Below are 22,592 nucleotides of genomic sequence, written 5' to 3' on the forward strand. Positions count from 1 at the left end.
TCTTTGAGGGTGGCGTGAAGTTTAAAGATCCACTCCCGTTATCTTGGGGAACCAGAAATCACAAGTGATTCACCTTCCATTGTTCAATACTAACACAGTCCTCCAAAATCCTCTTTTATGGGGGTAGGAGGAAGATATTATTTTACTGGAGGACCCTACAGCCCAGTCTGATGATAGACCATGCCTACCTCCACCCTCATGGGCTCTAGAATGAACGACAGTACACTGCAAAGGGGCCACGACTCTCAGATGGCTTCTGCTCCAGGTTTGGAATAGTTTCACCTCTTTCTGTGGAATAAGATGAATTTCTTCAGATCAAGTTAAAGCTTTTAATTGCTTGCAGATTTGAGTTTGTCATGCAATGATTCTGTGAGTTCTCTTGAAATGGAAAATAATACAAACTATTCAACTTAACAATGAAGCTACAGATTAAAATTGAGCCCACGAGTGCTTGGACAAAATATGAAAATGATTATGAAACCTATGAGTTAAGTTGTTATGTAGGATAAATGCAGCTACTGGAAAGTACACCTGTGAGGGTGTCTGCGTTGCTATACACAATATATATACTCAAATGAAGTCAACATTAGCTTGGATAAGCCAGTTTTGTTCAGGCTAGTCCTGTCATGATGTAACATATGGAGATGTAGGTTCAAGAGGAATTTCGAAGCTGGGAAAAAAAAAATCAGGTCGAGTGAAGTCAGTTTTTATTCTTCTACACAATACATGGATATATGCATAAAATTTCCTTAAAGAGCTTGCAACCCTGAGGCGATGTCCTTGGGTATATAAAGTACATAGCAATAGCGCATGAAATCTGAACTCCAGGAAGGAAATTGGACTTCAAAAACATAATTTAATATTTATGTAATTGCACAGATACCGATAGTCTTCTGTGCCTCATCCAGTCTTCTTAACCCAACTATCTCAATGGCCTTCCAGTTTGCACACTGGACAGAATGACTCTCTCTCTACATATATTTCATCATATACAATGCCTTGCTTTCCAACTGAAATTTAATAAATTAACATGGGATTTACATATACGGATTTTTGTCTGGTGAGCGCACTGCCGGAAAGCACGCCTAGTTTTTGACTGCAGCATCTGCCCACATGAAAACTTTGGGAAACTTTGGCCCCCAAAGGGGACTGCAGGCCATCTGGCTGTAGTAATCTCTCAAGGCTTGGGATCCTTGAGGGTCCCCTGGGATTCACCAGAGGTGAGGTTTTTCACCTAATCTGAGAGCTCAAGGGATTGGCTGATCAGAGGAGGTGGAAGGTCATGGCTACTGCACTGAAGAACCAGCGAGTCTGATGTCCTCGTTTTCAGGATGCACAACCCATCCACTTGAGGATGGGGCAGCAGACAGGCTGACCAGGAGCCTGGGGGCCTGGCTATAAAAAGACCACTGTGCTTCTGATTCATCAAGCTAACGGATGGCCAAAATCATTCAGTAAATGGAGGAAACCCTTCTCTGAATATTCAGTTTCCCCAAAGTTATATATAAACTGTGGTGAGGGCAAATGCTTATGAGAAACGAAAGGTGAGTTCATTATATTACTTATATATTATCATCTTCCCTCTGAGGATAACATAAAAGTGTAAATAAAAAAAGCAGACAAATACCTATAAGGTGACTCGAGCTAGAGAGTGACTTTTGCCTTAAAATAATCATCAGGCCTGAAAAGCAACCTTGTAAGCAAACTCTAACTCTGTCTGGCCCACTGATACACAATGATCCTGAGTCCCTCCGCAATTCACAAAGTCTGTTTTTCCGAGGAATATCCTCCATTAATATTCATTTTGTGTCACAATTATTACAAAGGGTAACCAGTGCAGCTTTATCTTCATTGCAGGCAGCAACTCTGTTCTGGCCCTACGGCCTGTCGGCTCACTTCACTTATCAGAACTCCTGCGTGGCCGGCGGAAGCTAGACACGTTTTCATTCAGTGCATAGATCCTTCGGGAGAACTCTTCAAATTCTCCCAGAACTTGGTCATCACACTCCACTGCCACGGCACTGTCCACTGGGATGCAGTTAAACGCTTCTAGCCGATCACCTGAGGTGAAACCGGTGGCTTCCAGCCCGATGATCTCCTCTGCTTGCTCCACAGCACAGCAGAGCTCCGCTTCTGAGACGGGACGGAACTCACCTGGAAGCGGGGCACCGGAGGGGCCGGCCTGCTCGCGGGGCGGGAGCGTGCCATTGACCGCAGCCGCGTGCCCAGAGAGCGCTTCTCCTTGCTCTTGGCTAGTGTTCACACTCACACGGCCTCCAGTTACGCTGTCACCCAGATCTACTCCTTTCTTCTTGTTTTCTTTGGAGAAGTCCAAGGAGGTATCCAAGGAGGAGGACAGAGATGTTTTTCTCTCAGATTCTCCCATGGAGGGGATGGTGGTCACAGGCTGGGCTAATGCTGAGTTGTAACTCGGAGGAGGGGTTTTGTACTGGAGTCTCTCATTCTCTGAGCTGGCCCGTTTTCGGTGTCCTTTGTCTGGTGAAGGGATCCCCCCTGAGAAGCCTGCATCTGCACCCCCAAATACGGAGCTTTGTCTCTTTGGAACAGGGATTGCACTAGAGGTGTGATGTCTGTCACTAGAAGACAAACAAAAGTAAGAAGTTACTTTCCTTCAGAACTTAGCTTACGCCTTCTGGATCCAGAGACAGGAAGCAACATATTTAGGCTTGTGATAATAAAAATCAGTAATAATCAACCTTAGTATTAATTACAGTGTCCAAGTGCAAGAAACAACGTGAAGCCTTCTCAGTTCAATTTTTGGAAGCTTCCTTCAAGAAAGACAGAAGACATACTGAAATATATGCAGAGGTGAGTACCCAGGGCAGAATGAAGGATAAACATCATGTCATCTGGGACAGAACTGAAGTAACTGGAAGGATTGGATCTGGAAAGAAAAATATGCAGTTGACCCTTAAATAACTTGGGTTTGCATCACACAGGTCTACTTCTATGCAGATTTTTTTTCAATAAATATATATTTTTGGAGATTTGCAATAATTTGAAAAAAATGTTTTCCTTTCTTTAGCTTACTTTATTATAGGAATACAGTATATAATACACCTAACATAAATAACATGTGTTAATCAACTGTTAATGTTATCACTAAGGCTTCCAGTCAACAGTAGGCTATTAGGAGGTAAGTTTTTGGGCAATCAAAAGTTGTACACAGATTTTTGAATGCAGCACCACATTCACTATCTGCATCCCTAACCCCTGTGTTGTTCAAAGGTCAACTGTATGAGGGATGAAATCAACCTCATATTTCTGAAGGGCTATCAATATTCTTTTCTTGTTTTTATATTCAGTTCTTATCTTAATGAGCAGGCATCCTCATTTGGAAGGAAATTAAGTGACTCACCCTTGACAACCTCAGGGAGGCAGTGGCAAGGCGAGACTCAAACCATGACTCGTGACTTGATCAACAGATTTTCGGATACCCATATGCTAATCACCTTGCATTGCAGACCTGGCATAAAGAGGACCATGGAGACATATATATACCTACATTCATTTCAATGAAAAACTAACTTGGGAAATGACTTCCCTTGTATCAAGTTAGTCACACATGTTCTACAATATTTGGTCTTCAGTTCTTTCTTTCAAATTAGAAGATACTTTTTGGCCAGCAATAATAATCATTGCTATACAAAGCATTTTAGTTTCTGGAGTGATTTCACATACATCATTTTACTTGGTCCTCACAAAAATCCTGTCAAGAAAGCAGGGTATATTATTACTCTTAAGACTAGAATCATAAATAATAATTAGTTAATAGAAATCCAAACCGTGGAAATGATGGTCATGTTATAGACTGTGCTAGTGAAGCCACCCTAGAGTATTGATCACACTTTTAGATATTACACTTGGATGAAGCTAGTCACCTTAACTACAACTATATGCACAGACTAGGTCCAGAGACAGAGGGAGGTGTGAACACATGAGCCACTTGACTTGTGATCTTCAGATGAGGAAACACACACAGAGAAGTAGCTTGCAAAAGAACAAGTACTAGGCAGGAACATAAGCTAGACCGGAAACTATACCCACCCAACAAATAGCTACTACACATGCCAGGCCTGGGGAGGGGAAACAGATGCAAGACAGGTCAGGTTTGGACTCTGAGGAACTTCCCGTCTTGCAGGAGAAAGACATCTATAATTACTGAAATAGTACAAATTACAATTGTGCTAATACCCTGAAAAGGAAGCAAGCATCTAGGGTTCCTTCTACCTGTGTCCACAGTCACAGCCCTTAAACCAGCTCCCAGCTCCTTCTTTTCTCAGAAGTCTTCTTATGCTGGATCATCCCCATGGTCTTACACACTTATGCAAGGGTCATTCTTCTGGAGAAAAGGCAGCCCTATGGCATCTAATCCATGGGCTATCACACTCCCTTGCTTGGCTCTAAGTGTTGGTGCTGGAAGAGATTTCATAATTAGGGGTGATCACTGGGGCACATATAGAAACTGGGCGAGTAAACTAGTAAATCACTGTTTTCAGTTTTAAGAAAAACAAAACAGCAAAATCTGCTGGCCTTAATCTGAGTTTTTCAGTTAACATATTGTCCAAATTCATGGTAACTGGGTAAGCTACATATTTTTGCCAACCTTGTTGTTTCCACTCTGCCACCTGCTGACAGTGTTCCTCTCTAGATGATTCTGTAGGGGGCCTAGGTAATCAAACTGAAATAGCATCAGCACCACATTCACTATCTGCCAGGCAGACAGGCCAGGCTTTCAGTTGCCATTCCAGCCCAGGAAGGGTGGGAAGCACCAGGTGAACCAGCCTGGAACCTGAAGTTACCTTCAGTATCATACATTGCTGGCATGTGACCAGAGGCCAGGTGCTTAACCCCTCAGGGCTATGAAGGGTGAATGACGGACACCGTCCTTGTCACCCCCACCTCACACCACCTCAACCTGAAGGCACCCTGCTCTGCTTCTCTGCTGTGCTCCAGGTGGGCCAACAAAAGTCAGAGCATGAGGACTGGCCAGGCAGCACTTATGATGCAAGATGAAAGGGGTTTTTGTAGCCCTCCTCCTCCTTGATTTTCAGACTCTGAAAGCTCTCCCCAGCTTTGCACAACAAGAATAAAGTATGGCACCTCTTCCCCTGACTGTTTTCCTGAGCATCAATAATGTTGCATCCTTACATCTATACTGTGAAAAAGGTTGGCAGATGGGGGGTTATGTGGTTTGTTCAAGATTGCAGAACCTACATCTGAACCAGATGCAGTGTGAGTCCAGAGCCCAAGCAGTCTGCTGCATCTCATGCGGGAAAACCACATTCAACTAATTTAGTAAGTGCCGACAATATGCCAAATATCAAGCCAAATGCCATTATGTAGGACTTCTCATTTAACCCACCCAACCTGTGCCTAAGCTCTGGGGTGTCCATTTTAGTGGATGGACTCTAGGCTTTGCGAGGTGGAGACCTTGGCACTTTCTGACACTGAGGGTTTGTGATATTCTTCTCTAGTTCCCTTGGCTTTTTGATGAGAAGCTGGGCAATGACCGTATCTGATACAATTTGGAAAACCCAAGTAACAGTAAAATGCTCCTTCTTAAGAACAGTAAGAAAACGAGATGTTATGGGTGGACAATAAAGAATAAAGAAGTCCATATAGCTAAAGTTTACTCTTTAATTACCACACTGCCTTTATTTTACCATTTTTAGCCATGTGGGATGAAACATTTCAAATATTTTTATTTAATTCTTTCTTATAATCTTAAACAACTAAATTGAACAAAAAAAATACTTTGATGGCTCTGGGCCATCAGTATGAATATGTATCACTAAACTATAACATGGTTAAGGGACTACAGGATTGGCAGGGGCCTGTTCGAGTCCGAGCACTCTGTCTGCCCTGGGGCTTCTCCGGGACCCCCTGTCCCCCTGTCAGGCTGTCCGTGTGGCTGTGCCGGTGCTCTTGTCTGCACGAGGCTTCTCTTTGTGTAATGTTTGCTTCTAATTTGGTGTTTTCTTCTAAAACAGATATCCTGAGAACTGTGTGCAAAGTAAGAGTACATAGAATCTGAGTGATGGACCAGGAGATGTCCTGGGCACAATATGCTTTATTATATGAGTTTTGTAATATTAATTTGGCTGCTCAGAATTAAATTTTTTATTATTTCCAGAATCTTAACAATGTTCCAGATTTTTAAGATAGCTGAACTCTAAACAGCTGAAGTGTTGAATGGTTACACTGAAATATATACAAACACACATGCATTTTTAATTATGATTGTAATTTATACTCTCTGGAAGACTAAAAAAATATAAACCATATAAAAAAATAAAAATCACTCACAAGCCTATTTATTACCCATCAAATAATCACTATTAATTCTGGATATTTTCCTTTCAGCCTTTGATTTTATATATGTGTGTTTAATTAAAAAAACAAAAACAAGCCTATCATTGTGTTTGTGGTATATATACACATTTCTGTATCTTGCTGTTGGATGTTATGAAAACCTCTGGGTAAATAGTTCTACATGGCTATTCCATTATGAATGGAATATAATAATTTACTTAGTCATTCCCTTATTTCTGTAGATTTAGGATATTTCTAAAAGTTTACTATTGAAAAGTAAGCTGCTGTGACATCTCTGTATAAAAAATACAGTGAATAGATTTTTAATAAAACAATTTTGATTTTCATATGTTTCCAGAAGGAACCTTCATTAAAAACATTTTAGGGCTCTGTTGTCCCCTCCTGGCATGAGCCATGAGCTCTATTCTCTCACTTTATTTCTAAATAAAAGCCTGTACCTTGCTCTCCTAAAAAAAAAAACAAAAAAAACCCCCACATTTTAGTATAAGCTAAATTCTTATGAGAAAAAAGGAGCATTTTACTTATATTCTATTGCCTAAAAAGAGAGAGGTAGCAATTAAAAAGGTAAATGATAGATCAAAAAAGAATGTTCAGAAGGTTTCAAGATTGTTTTCCTCTGACTGCAGTCTGGCTTCATGACTATTTCATCTAGATGGAAAAAGAGGTTGAAATGCATAGATTTACTAATTATATGACCAATTTTTAAAGGCTGTTGACAATTCACCTATTAAATAAAATTAATATATTATTTAAGTTGTGAGGAATAACTTTAGGGATTTCTTACTCTTAGGAACAACCAGAGAACCTGGGTATTTTGGGGAGGAGTGAATGCAGCAGGGAACATGGTAGCTTTTCTTTATCCTCCATTCCAGCCAGGGGTCCCTGTGAGTCTGAAGGCACTACATTTGGGGCGCAGAGCCTAAAGTTTAGCAAGTGACCAAGACCCCCAGTTCACTGCACAAATTCTTCTCATCAGCCATCTGCCTCGAGTGGCTGTCTCTTTCAGCTTGGCTTAGGTCCAAACTGGAAACCTGGAAACATGACATCTGGGGTTTAATGCTGCAATTAAAAGGAATTATTTAAGAACAACAACCCAAACATATTGTAATTGCAAATTTACCAGGCCACGGTCTAGTGAAAAACAGAATAGGTTGTGGACTAACTGAATCACACTGGGGAGAAAGTGAAAAAGGATATCCTGGAGTCACAAACAAGAGTGTCATGAGGGGGAAGTCAAGTGGTTTAGAGGTCAAGAAGGACAGGCTGGTTTAAATTTGGCTTCTCTGTATCAAGTCTTTTCTGATCTCTCCAAACTGAGGTGATTAATTTCTTTCTCATTCTGTGAGCCCTTATTTATTGCAGTCAATTACCTTTTTGTTATCTCTTCAGTTGTACCTGGAGATAGTGGTGGTCATGAGAAAGGATGCTGAAGACCTGGATTCTACCCCAAGCTCTGTGAGCATGATCCTGCCTGTTTGGAGTTACAGCTTAAGGTCAATCTCACCACTCATTAGTTACATGACTGCAGGCAGTCACTTTTCTCTGTGCTCTAGTTTTCTCTTTCGTAAAACAGATCATTGCACTATGATAAAGAGTAAAGAAAATAGCACAGTTCAAATCCTTGGCAGAATACCGGGCATATATACCAAGTGGCAGCAGCAGTAGCTGTAATCGCGGTTGTCATTATCATGAGTTGCCATGCACTTTGGATTCCGAAAGTATTACCCTCATTTTACGGAATGGGTAACTGGGGCTCAAAGACCTTATTGATGTCTTGGATAGTAACACAGAGTAACAGGCAGTGGAGGAAAGACCAGAATCTAGGTCTTCTTCCTTCTACTGTTTTCTCCTATACAGAATCCAGTTTTAAGAACATACAGAACTGTTCACATCCACCATCACCACTTCTGCACATCAGGCAGCTTGCTGCAAGAAGTAAATAAAGAATAAGGCAAGTGTGAAAGAGTTTTGGAGAAAAAGTACTAAATTGATCAAAAGATTCATTCTGCCCAACGTTAAACATCATTCCAGGTTTTCCTTATTTTCTTGAGGACGTGGGGTGGGGAAGGCTTTGAATAAAGTAGAAGTGTTCAACTGCCTCTACTTACACGATCTACCAAATGCTTAGGACCATAGAACTTCCTAGAATCCTATGAAGTACATTCCAATTGTCCCCAAGCCCCTGTATCATTTTTATGTATGACGTTAGCTTTATAGAGAATTTTTGTAAGAGGGAGAATTTCTCTGTTTGCCAACCCTAAAAGAAGAGGACCCTGTTCAGCACTTGATAACCATTATACAAATTCCTTGTCATGAAGCCACCCTGGGAGACGGCAGAACCCAGCTCACTCTACTCTACTATCCTTGCCGCCCCACTTTCTCTGCACTTCCTTTTCCTGTTGGTTTTGTTGCCTGAAGCTACATCTCCTTTTACAGAAAATGGATTGAAGAGAGAACACAGGTAAGGAAGCACTGGTCCACAATGTGTCCCCACTTCCACGTTCCAGACTTCTGCGTGTAGCTCTGCCATTATGGATATGGAAGATCGGTGAAGCACTTCTCTGCTCTGAGCCTGTTATTTCCTCAGCTGTAAATGAATGTATCCATATGACAATTGTTGCAGTAAGGGTTAAATGAGATGAACAAGTAAAATTCTTAGTACAGTGAGCGTTCCATTAATTAATAATAATAATAAAACAATCACAATACTTATGAAGTGCTATGGAATGTGTACTCTATTAACATCTTTATCCATGGTTTCAGGTAATCTTCACATCTTCATGAAGTATTACAAACCTCACCCTCACTTTACAGATGAAGAAGCTGAGGCACAGACGTTAGGTAACTTTCCCAGGGTTACGAAGCAACTGAGTGTTTTAACAAAGGCAGTCTGACTAAATAAGTGTTCACTTCCTTCTTTCTCCAATCCCGTGGACTTGCCACCAAAACACCTACATCTGACCTCTACTTCTAGCTGAGGGCGGAGTGAGACGCCAAAGAATAATTTTTAGGTCAAGAGACTTGGTATCTTTTCCTTCTCTCCTATTGTTGCCTTCATCAAGTTTGTGTGGCTTTTTTTGTATTGGTATTTTATTTCCTAGGCCTTGTCATGCTGTTACCAGAATGCTGGTGCATTCTAAGTATCAATTATGAACAGAAATACATCTGCCATGGAATGATACCCATGTGGAGGCTTAGGGGAAAATGAAATAAAGGAAAAACAAAGACATACCACATCAAGAGGGTTCTTGAAATTGAGGTGAATTTTTAGATGTTTGGAAAGAGTATTTTTCTCCTATTCTCTTTCAGATTCAGTTGTGCTTATCTGTCTACAACCAGGTCTCATACTATAAAGTATTAGGAGAGAGTACAATTCACTGTCTCAAATATGTGTCTTTCCCTCCTATAAAATGTTTCCTCTGAGGAACATTACTTGATCACAGCTGGTCAAAATGCTCAATCTTGACTGTCTGGAGCTTGGCCAAAATCTACAGCTACAACTCGGTGGAATGAGAATACTTAAAAAGAAAAAAAACTTTTTAAACAACATTTGATCTTCTTCTTTCTCCCCCTTGTAGCAAACTATGACCTCATGGCAGTGAGACCTCTATGGAGGTGTTTAAGTTGGTTTACGGCCATTAGAAATGTTTGAAGCTCTGGGTACTCCTTGCGCCAATAGCATGTCAACTGTGCTAAAAAGCAATAATAGTTTCTCACCTTCTTAAGGATTACTGCTTAAATAGCGCAGAGCAATGACAGGGCTGCTCAGAGTGCCAAAAGCAGGTTGCCAAGGCGAAGCTGAAGTAGAATTACGCCTTTTGGCGGCTACAAAATTATGACATAAAGTTAGTTTAAAAAAAAAAAAACAACCTCCATAAATTAGGCTACTATCCTTTTTCAAAATCTAGCAAAGGTTGGGATTTATCTTTCTCCTTTCTCCTTCTCAGATCAAATAGAAGCACAGAGCCTCCTTTTGGGAAAGCCAAATTTAACAGCTAGATCTTATCTCCCAGGAGGTAGCTGGGGGTTAACAGTTTTAAGCATGTAGTCTTCTGGCCACAGGCAAGCAATCTAAAGGCCTCTCACCATTACCAGATAAGTGCAAGGGCTTAATCTTTGCCCTGGATGGTAACCAAAACGAGAAACAAAATAAAAATAGAAAACAATCTTGGGCCAAAAGCGTAGACTGAAATCTGTGCCAATGGTCACTTTTCCCCTGGGCTCAGATTGAAGGTTTCCTGCCAAAGTCTGACTAAATAAAAACAGAGTTTAAAAAGGTATGACTGAACAAGGGAGCTTTTAGATTTTATTTGAACTAAGTACTGATGGAAAGATGAATTTGTGAAACTAAGTTTCACAGGCATCCATGGCCCTGGGCAACAGGGTCCGCTTGGTAAAGAAGGGCCCATGCACAGAGGCTGAGCGGGGAGCCCACAGTGTAGAGACCATCAGGAGGCCAGCCTGGTTTCAAGGCTGAGCTCCCTGGGGTCAGGGAATAGAAAGTGATCCTCCAGGGAGACAAAGAGAGGTCCCATGAGGGGTCAAATCAATCACTTCACCCATCAACTTTCACCTTAAGAAACCATCAAATTAATGTACTGAAATCACAGGCAACAAAAATTATGAGGACCGTAAAATGCTCTGTAGAAATGGAAAGAGATGCCAGGGATGATACCTGGGGACCCTTTGGAGTGTCTGGACCAATGACTGAGACACGGGAGTAATAAAGTGTTTATGCTGAAAAGAGTTAAAAAAATAACTCCCTTTGCCAGGGAAACCAGAGGAACAGCAGTCTTCCAGAGCCCAGCCCCAGAAACAACTCAATAGGGAAATTAAAACCTTGGTCAGAAAAATGCTTTCAGAATTTAAAAAGAAGACTTGCAAAGAGAGTGAAAGGAAGCTTTAGACGGCAGAGGGCAATGACAGAATCTGTGAAATTAAGTATTCGAAAGATACTGCTAAAGCTGGACTACCACCACATTTCTAACAAGCTCTGCATGAACCAAACCATGGGGCTTATATTTTAAAAGAAAAATGGATAAATGGATAGCTCTGCCACCATTTTGAGAGATGCCGGAGGCCACCAGAAGAAGTGCTTGCTGAATTACAGTTAGCTGACATTTTATCATTGTTCAGTAAGAGACTGGAACTGCAGGGATAATACATTGGGAGTCTTATCTTTTATAGTCCTCTGTACCAAAAATAGGTGCAGTATAAGACTGTATGCATTAACAACATATGAACAAATTGAATGACTTACTTGTTATTTGAATATACACTGAGTGTCTATTATGCACTGTGCACTAGACTCGGGGATACAATGACTGGGAAGAGGCCATGGTTCCTGCTTCTGTGGAGCTTACACTATGTGGGAGAGAAAGGACGTCTGCTACAAAGTTACAGGCATAAATGTAAAATGGCAACCCCTGACACAGGCATGGTAAAGAGAACTGACCCAGAAAAGGCCAACATTTGAAGGGCTAGTAGAATTCTTCACCAGGTGAAGAATGGGTTGGTGGGTCAGAGCATCTTCTAGGCAAAAGGTACACCCAAGACCCTATGTCAAAAGAGAGAGCAATGTTTGAGGACCCAAAAGTTTATCGAGTGAAGAGGAGTGTGACAAGATAAAGCTAGAGAGGAAAACAAGGTTTAGATCATGCAGAAGCCCTTAGGCCACATTCAGCAACTTCCTCTTTATGTAAATCACCAAACTGTTTTAGGCAAAGGGCATGTGTGTTTGGCAGGGAGGGTGGTGAGGAAGAAAGAGGGATAGATTAAATGACTGACTGATTTGCGTTTTGAAAGGTGCACTCTGGCTGAAGTTGGAGAACAGCCTGGAGGGGCCCCCAAGTGGACGCTGGGGGACCAAAGGCTGTGCAGTAGTATAGGTGAGACATGATCTGTATAGTATAGGTGAGGCTGGGATCAGAATGGAAACATTCCCATATAGACCAGTAGACACATCAGGGGAAATCAGCGGGGTTGCTAAGTCTGGGCATGGGGGAAGAGAGAAAGGGAGGAACCAAGGACGATGCCTGGCTTTCTGAACAGTGGATGAATGGCTGGAGATTCCATTTGCTGAGAACAGAGCGCCAGGAGACCACAAGGCTGGGGTGGAAGACAGGAAGAAAAAAACATGGGCACACAGAATGTGCTGTGAAAACATCCAGGAGGCCATGTGAGTAGAGCTAATACCAGGGAAGAGATTTGGGGCTGAAGATTTACACTTGTGCTTCATTTCAGTGTGAGTGATAATTAAAATGATGGTTGTAGATAAGGTCACCTTGGGGTGAAGAATAAAAAGAGAAAAAAGGGCTGAGGACTGAACCTGGAGGAGCTCTAGTTTTTTATGATGAGGTAGAAGGAAAGGAGATAAGGAGTAGTCAGAAAGGACTGGAGACAGCTAGGAGAGGGTTATAAGAAGATGCTAAATGATCCCTTATATAAAACATTTCATTCTTGACATAGTTTCAAGAGAGGCTGTCCTGAGAAATAAAGTAGGGGCCCTAAAACGGTTCTGCTGGGTTCAAATCTCAGCTCCTACACTTGATGGCTGTCACCTTTATTTTAACCTCTCTGTGCCTCAGTTTCTTCATTTGTGAGATGAGCAAGGACAGTGGGTCCCAATTCACAGGGTTGTTGTGAGGATTAAATGAGTTAACTGAATAATACATTAAAAGTGCTCTGGAATAAAGTCCTTGATATTAGCTATATTGGCACTTGGCACTACTTATTATAAATTGCTATCCACTAGCTGAAGAATCATCGAAGAAACACCATGTAGGATGATCTTTATTTCAAAGTTGAAACACAGGGAGTTATATCTCAGTGGAGCTTAAACTCAAAGGCCACACTGAAGCAGCCAGTGGCCATTTTAAAGGCTTCAAACCCTTGTCAGCTTATGAGGGGCAAAGACCCTGTCTCTACAGCCTTCTTGAGACTTAGTACAGTGCTTTAGATCTAGAAGGATGCTTATCTGCTAATAGTTAACACATGCTAAAGAATCCCTCCTGATAAACACTGACTTCTTAGGGCAGGATATGTAAGTGGCTTTTCTGTTAATTCCTTCCCTCTCTTCATTTAAGTATCTTCCGTAGTCCAATTCAAGTCCTACTTTCTTTAGTAAGCCTTACTCAACCGTGCCAATCTAAAGTGATCTCTCTGAACTCTGAACACTACAGGACTTGTAACTGTATCACCCAACTGATGCTTAATATGATCACTTGGATTTCAACACATACTTAAAACCCACATTCCCTGCCTGGCAGTCTGCTGGCCTCTGGGAATAAAGAGGAATGTAAAATCAGGTTTCCATCACTAAGGAGTTCCTACTCTCATAGACAAGACAGAGTTAACCAATAACCAGAACACCATGGTGTTTGTATACAATACACATTTCGTGCATTCTAATGGAGGAGGGAACCAGTTAAGTAATCATCTGAAGAACTCATCAGAGGAGGTTATATTTGATTGGTGCCGTGAAGGATAAGGGGGAACTAACCTGGCTGCGAGTGTGTACGTAGTGGGGTAGAATAAGAAATGGAGGAGGAAATTTAAGGCAGAATAAAATATGTGTGAAGTCAAATTGTGGAGTCAAGTCTTATAAACTTGTATGGAAAGGACCTGGTCTTCTATTTCTTGAAATTGACTCCAGCACCTTCCAAACTTATGTAGTCCAGAGGCACATGGCAGATACCAAGTGAATATATTTGTTTTATGAATAAGTGGATATAATTACCTGTACTCAAAAGAAATAATGCATGTTTTTTTTTCTTTTGGCAATATGTTGAAGAACATTTAGTTAATGTAAAAAAAGAGAAAAAAAGAAAAACACCACAGGGTGGCTTACACCATGAAAAAGAAAACCAAAGATACCAGTTACAGTAAATCTAAATGATAAATTTTATACAGCCATTAAAATGACACTAAAAAGTTTTTAATGGCACTGGTAAAAAGACTTCAGATGTGATATACAAAAAAGCAGTATGTACGACTGCAAGGACCAGGCCGCCCAACACTGCGGCCACCAGCCGCGGGTACGAGTGCCTGCCCTGCGGCCAGTTGGATTTCACATGTGCTGTGTCGAATATACACTGGCTTTATAAGGCTTAGTATGAAAACCGGAGTGTGAACTATTTTATTAGTGATTTAAAAAATAATGATTACACATTGACAAGTTATTTTACTAGATTTTATTAAAATTAAGCAAGAATATCGTGAAAATTGATTTACCTATTCCTTTTACCTCTTTTTTAAGTTTACATATGTGACTCTGAAATACTACTTCTATCGGACAGTACTGCTATAGATGGCATGATCTCGACTACATTAAGAAATACATAGAAAACTGACTTAGTGGTTTCGTCCCTGGATTGTGGGGCTATTGTTTCCCCCCATTCCCTCCATTTTTATATCTTCCAAATTTTATTCACCAGCCATATATTATTTTACAATCAAAAGGAAAGCAGAAATAAACAAAGAGAGAAATATTATAATTTAGTTCAAAGACTTGGTTGCTGGAAGTTGAGAAAAGCAGCCCAGGGACACCCAAATGACTTTCTGTCGCTGATGGAGGGTTAGCACACAAAGGACTAGGGCCAGCTGTTCTCCATCCCGACTGGAGACAGAAAAAAGCGGAAATGGGTGTTAACCGCAGAAGGGGGCCTGTAAGTTAAATATAGGGAAGAATTTCCTGAAGCGAGGGTGTTTAAACTCTGGAATGAGTTATGGAAGAAGCCTGGTCCCCCAAGGTCTTTTAAAAAACTACAGATACCCATATGCCTTCTGTGTTCCTGTCTAGAGGCAATGAGATGACTCGTCGAGGTTCCTTCTCAAAAAGCTATGTTAGAGTAAATGACTCCAATAAAACTTTCCTTTTCATTTACGTTTGACCAGGCTTCACTTCTCATATTAAGGATGCCAGCCTGCAAGAAGACCTCTGAAAAGCAAGCCCGTCTGATACAGCTACCTTGAGCAATGCTCTTGAGACTTCAAAGACATGTCATTTGATCTAAATTTAAAAACCAACTTCAGCTAGATGTGTTTCCTAAGTCCCTCGGGGGTCACCTGCCAGAAACTAGTCCTGATTCAGCATAAGCATGATGGAGGGGAAAGAGGACAGATTTGCTTTTAAAAAGTGGGCATACGGCCTCTTTTTCAAAGGTGAATGGTTTGGCTTAAAAACTGTTCTGATTTAAAGACAGTAGACTGGCTCATTTGCTCTAGATTTTCATTATCCTCAGTTGACTGAAAACAAAAAAAACAAAAAAAAATCCCAAAATATTTTCTTAAAATGTGCCAAAGTTCTCAGATACTTCCCTATTTATTTTAAAAAGCTGTTGAGCTTGATTCTATTTATAAAAAGGAATGGAAGACTAGATCAGAAATAGGTCAACAGAAACACTACCTAGAGATTTTACCAGTGAAGTGAGATGACCACACATAAGGCCGCTATTGCTTCTCCCAAAGGTCACCGCACTAAACGCTAGACAGAATCTGGAGAAATAGCCCAGCAAACCACAGATAGCTAAGGATACTTCTCCTCAGTGTTCCCTCCTCACTAAGGTCACTGCAATTGATGCAGTCTCCATAAACACAGCACATTTGGTCCCAAAACGAGTCAGTTAAAGGTGGGCCCCCATCACCGTAACAGAGTCTCCTCTGAAGCTGGGTCTCAGACTCTCAGTCTGAGTGAACAATGAATATTTTTGCAACTTATGTCCTTCAAAATATTTAATTTGTTTTATCTACTCAATTACATTATAAACTAAACAATTGTCAACTAAGCAATGGCAGGGCAAATCTTACACTTTGTATCTTCTTTCGTCTTTTGAAGAGTGCTATTTCCAGAGGAGACTCTTAATCAATTGTTAAATGCATGAATAACAAAAATACTTTGTATAGTCCTCTTCAGTTTATAAGCCACTTGGGCAGACATTATCTCATTTGTTCCACACAACTATGCTTGGGAAATGGGGCTGATGCTATTAACTCCATTTAAAAAACTGATACTCAAAAAAAGCTTAATGAAAATGAAATGATAGAGCTGAAATCGAAGCCTGTGCTTTCTGATTCCCAAATCCCATGCTCCTTCTGATGTATCACATTGCCTTGTATGAAGCTGCTAAATTTAACCTTCTAGGTCAGGAAAAATTAAACTTAGGATTAAAAATGTCATGTATAAAGCAGGAAAGATGTTTTAACACCCTAATTTTATCATGTCTTATTCTGAAAAAATAACATGAAATTCAAGGAAGACAAACACTATGTGCAAACATACATTTTAGGCCAACCCATGTGCTTCCTTTAGTTTTCTTGTTTCTTTACCAATGGAATTGAAACATATAATCAATTTTGTTTCTTTTGGTCTTAAAGTCCTTAAACTCTTTCCAAAGTTTTATGACTGTTTCCTGTCCTCTCTGAGGTAGGTGGGGTAGGATATGTAATGAAGAAGGTTTTCACCAGAACTGCAGCCTTGATGCTGCAGTGCATTTTTCTAGTACTCTGGATTTGACTTTGGTGATTTCCCTGTGGAAGGTAATAGGGGTTAGAAATTAATAAGAGGGCTGGGGAAGGGCAGAGAAGGAAAAGAATGGCAACTACTAAGGGGCAGCCCGGTATGGTAAAAAGAATATGGGACTAGGAGTCAGATAATCTGGGTTTCTGGTTCCCATTCAATCTGTAATCACGTGGTCTTGGCAAGAAACTCCACATTTCCAAGTCTCAGTTTTCTGATCTGAAAATAGTACTCATCACCCTCACCCTTCCTCCCTCACAAAGCTGTTGCAAGCTTAAATAAAAACATAGAAAGCTTTGCAAATAAGACTTGTACCATTTGTAATGTCTAACTACAGGTGAGTGTTATCTAAGAAGATAGGTACTAAAAAAAGTAGGTAGGTGAACAGATTTGTATGGTACTTATTTCTAAGGCTTCAGAAGGGCCCAAAGGATTTGGGGAAAGGGAGAGGGAGATGGTGAGTATTTTGCACCATTAAGGTATAAGACAGCATGAGGCATTATTTTTAAGATGTGACCAAGAAACATATTCTACATGACTGTAGATTTTAAGGAAAAACAAAACACCTATAACAAAGAATGGAATTAATTTTTAAAACAGAGAAAACAACTGATCCATTTACCCCTTACATATTTATAATAATAGCTACTATGAGTACTATGTGCCAGGCAGTGTGCTAGGTATTTGCAGATCTAATCATTATAGCAACTCTATCAGGTAGGCACTGTATCTCCACTTTTTAAATTTAAGCTGACAGCATAAACTTGCCTGAAGCCACAAGACAGGAGGTGGAAGAGTTGGTACTCAAACCCATAGCCTTTCTGCACTCTCTCAAATTGGCCAACGGTTTTCTTAACCTCCTCTGCCCTACACCCCAATCTTCACAGGCCCAAATCCTTCTTGTGCTCCAGGTCCACTCACCTGCTGTCTCCTGAGTGAAGGCTTACCTAATTCTCACCCACATCCCCACACCACATATGTTCCAAACTTAAGTACCTTTCTTGTAGTACCTCAGACTTTCTATTCTCTATTATTTACTGTTTGTTCCTATTTCACTGTAATTAGACTTGCAAGTTCAAGGAGCATATTCCATCAACAGAACAGGACAGAAAGCTTTTTCATTCACTCACATGCTTATCATTTACCAAACACCTCCTTCCTTAAAGCCAGGCTGGGACCGCAGGAAGAGTAAGATACAATCTGCTTAAAAGCCTAGTGGGTAAGGCTTGGTGGGAGAAATTAACCTAAGCTCTTGAGGGAATACACATGTACCTCTGTATCTGCCACTATGCTTGCTGAGTGAGAGAAAGAGTGAGACAGGGTATGAGCTGGGTCTTGAACTGAGAACTACATGTGGATAGGGCAGATGCAAGTGCAGACTAGTCTAGGTAGGGGCAACTTGCCTGAGGTCAGAAATGAGCATGCTATGTCTTCTGGTCAGTTGAGATGGGGGAGAGAGCAGTGAAGAGTCATAACTGAGACACTGTCTCAGGACCCAGATGCTGGGCCCCATCACATGGCCTGTTCACAGCACATAATCTCTTTAACTCAGTTCTAAACTTATCATCTTACTGGCAGCCATCACGTAGCAACTTGTGTGTGCATTCTTCCCTGACCATACATAATTCAATACTAGCATCAGCAGTGCAAATGCATGTTAATTTGAATCCTGGACCACTCTGCAGTTAGCAGTAAGAGAAAGAAAACTGGGATGTTTAAGCGGCATGCTAGTGGCTTTTAACCTAGATATTCAATAGTACAACCTTTGAGTTGAAATTCTACTTTTCAAAAATGGCATTGGTTGGCAGTTACAATGGAGTCAGTGATCCTAGGATGAGAAAATGGGGATTTTTTTTGAAAAGAGCATAAAGCACTGAGGACTGACTGTGCCCCATGCATCTGTGTTCATGAGAAAAAGAGGTTAGTTTTATGATTAATCAGGTAGATGCTTCTGATATTAGATAAGAATTCTGCAATGTGAATGCAAAAACTTTATTTCACTAAAGGAATTTTAATCACACTGTCTTTTTTTAAGAAACAGAACAAAACAAGTTGTCACATAACTTTGAAGCTCACCATAAGGAGGAATTCAGTGACTGCACTGATCCTCAGTCAGTTTTAAATCCTCGACACCAAAACATACAGCAAATCTGCTTCCACAGGGACCAGTCTGTGAATGGTAACAACCGCACAGAACATGGAAGTGTTTTCTTTTACAAAAAACTTAAGAGGCTCCCTTAGGAGCCTGAGTTTTTTTACCCTTTGCCCTGAGGAGCTCAGGCTTGGGAGGTAATGCCTCAGTCCATGGTTGCTCTTGGAAATTCTCAGATTTCCTCTGAGCCTAAAAGTGCTTGCTCCAGCTTTGTTTAGATTTGTAACCTCCAGCCTGATTTTCTACAGTGGTCTTGGCTTGGAATCACTAGGTAGCATGCAGTTTGTGGTATTCCGCATCTACCTCTGTAGCCCATTTTTCATCAGAGCACCATAAAGTACACCTACCATTCGTTCTGTGTTTATGCCCTTGGCCCAGGTGGCCCAAGGGGGCGCTGCTACATAAATGTGTGTGTGTGGAGCTCAGTGGGTTTACTAGTCAGTGCCAGGAGACCTAAACTCTAGGTTTATTGCTATAGGTTCATGGGTCAACCATGCTTGGAAAGTCATTTAATTTCTGTGTGTCTTAGAAATTAGAGTTGTTGCAAATTGTAGTGTTTTAGAAGGGAAGGGCAGTCAGCTTGCAATGAGCAAGCAGTTCTATGTAAGCATTTTGGGTGAACTGTCTCAACAGATCTCAAAAGAAAGGGATCTAATCTCTTAAAATTCCTGTAATTTGTTGTGATTTTGTTTCTCATTTTAAATACTTATTTTTCCCTGTAATTTTGTTTTTGCAGTTTTGTATTCTTTCTCTTGAAAAGGGTTCCAAATTGTGTAAGCTCACTGCTTTCTGCTAAATGAATTTGCCCTCTAGCCAAGGTAGTCTGTTCTTCGCTAATCAAGCTATTGTATCCTTTCTACAACTGTTTTCTTTGAGAGGATGGTGGTAGGAGAGAAGGGAGAACAGCACATTCTCCAGAGAGGGACAGGGAGTGTGATGACTGAGTCAGGAAAGAACTTGATCATGCGACAGAGGTGGCCAGTACAGTGACCGTACATGCGAACAGGGGGAGAGTGGTGTCAGCTGAGGCAGTGGGGAGAGGCAGGGGCCCGACAGACCATGAAGGAGAGCTTGGATTTTGCTCTAGCTGCTGGAGCTAGGAGGTAACTAGGATATAGCTACAATTTAAAACGATTATTCTGGCTACTGCAGAGAATAAACAGACAAGAGCGAATTGGGGAGAAGACTGCATTAGTGCAGCGTCTGGGTAAGAGAGGGCAGTGGCTCACACTGTGGCCGTGGTAGTAGAGATGGTGGGAAGTGGTTGGATTTGATACATGTTCTGCAGGTAGAGATGACAGGGCTTGCTGATGAATCTGATTATATATGGTAGGAGTGAAGAAAAGAAGGGAATCAAGGGTGATCCCCCGGTGTGAGCAACGGGGTAGACAGGGCGCCAAGAGGAAGAAGACTGATGAAGGGCAGTTTAGGTATGTTGAGGCTGAGGTGCCTGGGGTGCTCCCGGGGTCGATGTCAAATAGGTCTTTGACTATTCAGAGTTTGCAGGAGAGGTTTATGCTGAAAATGTAACTTTGGGAATTGTTAGCATATAGATGATTTTCAAAACTGAGGGAATGGATGAGGTCACATTAGAAGAGGGTGGAGAGAAAAGAAGAGGAGGAGCTCAGATGGGACCATGAAGATCAAAACTCCAGATTAAACCATCAGGTAAGGGGGGAGGAATATGAAAAACAGACAAAGAACACCTGAAAGGAAGAAAACTAGGGGAGGGCAGTAGTATGGCAAGCCCAGCAAGGACAGTGTTCCAAGAAGGCAGGCATGTCCAGAAGGGCCAATGCCACCAGATGTGGAACAGGATAAGGACAGAAAAGTGACCTCTGAGTCTGGCAACATAGAGTTCAGTAGGCACCTACCTAGAAAAAAGGAATTTTGGTATACTGATAGAACTAGAAATCAGACTAGACTGAGTTAATGAGGAATTGAAAAAATAGAAAATAAACAGACCTATTAATCATTACAAATATTAAATCAGTAGGTTAAAAAAAACTACACTTTTCCCCTCAACAAAGAAAAAAACACTAGACTTTTGCTAAATTCTATCAGATCTTCAAGATACCAATAATTCTTATCTTATATAAATTGTTCCAGAGACTAGAGAGAAGGGAAAGATCCTTACTTTATTTAATAAAGCTGCTGAAACCTTGTTACCAAAATCAGGCAAGGATTATTATATGGGAAAGAAAAATTATAGGCTAGTAGTCTCATCTTAGTCCACAGATGCAGATATTCTAAGATATTGGCAAATCACATTCAGTAATATAGAAAAAAATACTAAGTCGTGACCAAGTAGAGTGTACCCCAAGAGGTGAAGATGGTTTAACATTAGAAAATGTACTTAATATTTATTAACATATTAACACAGTAAAGGAGAACAAACATAGTATTATCTCAATAGATTCAGAATAAGCATTTGAAAACATTCAAAATACACACATTCACGGTTTAAAAACAACCTTGTGAGGTGGAAAGAAACTTCCTTTTGCTAATAAAAAAAGACATCTACCCCAAACTGCAATAAATAAATGCTTAATAGTGAAAAGTTAGAAGCAATCTCCTTAAAGTCAGGAATAAGAGAAGGATATCTACTATCACTGCTTCTCTTCCATAATAAAACATAAGACAAGAAAAGTAACAGAAGTTGTAAGAATAGGAGGGAAGAAACAATGCCATCATTCACTTAAAAAAAAAAAAGACTGTATACACAGAAAATCCAAGAGAATATGAGACAAACTATTGTAATTGATGTTGGCAATGTTGCTAGATATACTCTCAAAATACAAAAACCAGTGGTATTCCAGTATACTAGCTACAAAGAAGTTGGATATGTTATAAAAAAAATTTTTTAAAGCAACCAAAATAGTAAGATATCTAGGTTTAAGTAGCTAATAAAAAAAGATGTGTAAGATTTTTATGAAGAAAATTTTAAAACTTCACCAAGGTATGTTTTAAAGACAAAAAGAAAACAAAAAGATACCATGTTCAGAGTTAGGAAGACCCAATATCCCAAAGTTGTGATGTCATTCAAATACAATTCACAAGCCAAGAAAAGCCAGAAGTGCTCTGAAGAATGGTGCGGGGGAGCGTCACCCTGCCGGGGACCAGGAAGCTGGGAGCATCCTCCTTTTCCCTTGCTTTGAAGGACCATGACTTAGAGGCGACACTCCTGGCCTCTCTCCCTCCTTCCACTCTCACTCTTAGAGGGGGGCCTTTTTGGACAGGTAACTTTAGAGGGAAACATAAAACCTGGGTATTCTTGGCCAGCCCCATCTGGGTTCCTGCAGGAGTCATGTGCCTGCTCTCTGCAGTGTAGTTAAGGGGCTGCTTCTGTGGGGAAAGCCTGGGGTTTTCCAGTTCATTGTGACTGTGAGGGTTAAGTTTTACTTTGAGTGACGTCTTTGTAAGCCCTTTTTATTACAGATCTAAAGTCACATTTTCCAAGCAACTTTATCAGTAAGAAAATTGACATTTTGATTTCTATTAGTCTATCTCTTGTATCTCTTCTCTCAAATGTTTCCAAATATCAGGAAGGATGCTATTTATTGGGCA

The 22,592-nt window shown here is 40.7% G+C and overlaps 1 protein-coding gene across 4 annotated transcripts in view; it reads right to left on the reverse strand.

Annotated features, from left to right (window-relative positions):
- Positions 1-690: 690 nt before the first annotated feature.
- UVRAG (UV radiation resistance associated) overlaps positions 691-22,592 on the reverse strand; it is a 328,856-nt gene continuing 306,954 nt past the window's right edge. For all 4 annotated transcript variants that reach the window (XM_057507207.1, XM_057507206.1, XM_036895386.2 and 1 more), the window contains one exon: positions 691-2,597. In XM_057507207.1, coding sequence (XP_057363190.1) covers positions 1,898-2,597 — 700 coding nt within the window. In that variant the 3' untranslated portion in view covers positions 691-1,897. The remainder of the gene's footprint in view (positions 2,598-22,592) is intronic.

This window comes from Manis pentadactyla, chromosome 9, assembly GCF_030020395.1.
Source record: "Manis pentadactyla isolate mManPen7 chromosome 9, mManPen7.hap1, whole genome shotgun sequence".
In the NCBI taxonomy this organism is placed as follows: Eukaryota; Metazoa; Chordata; class Mammalia; order Pholidota; family Manidae; genus Manis; species Manis pentadactyla.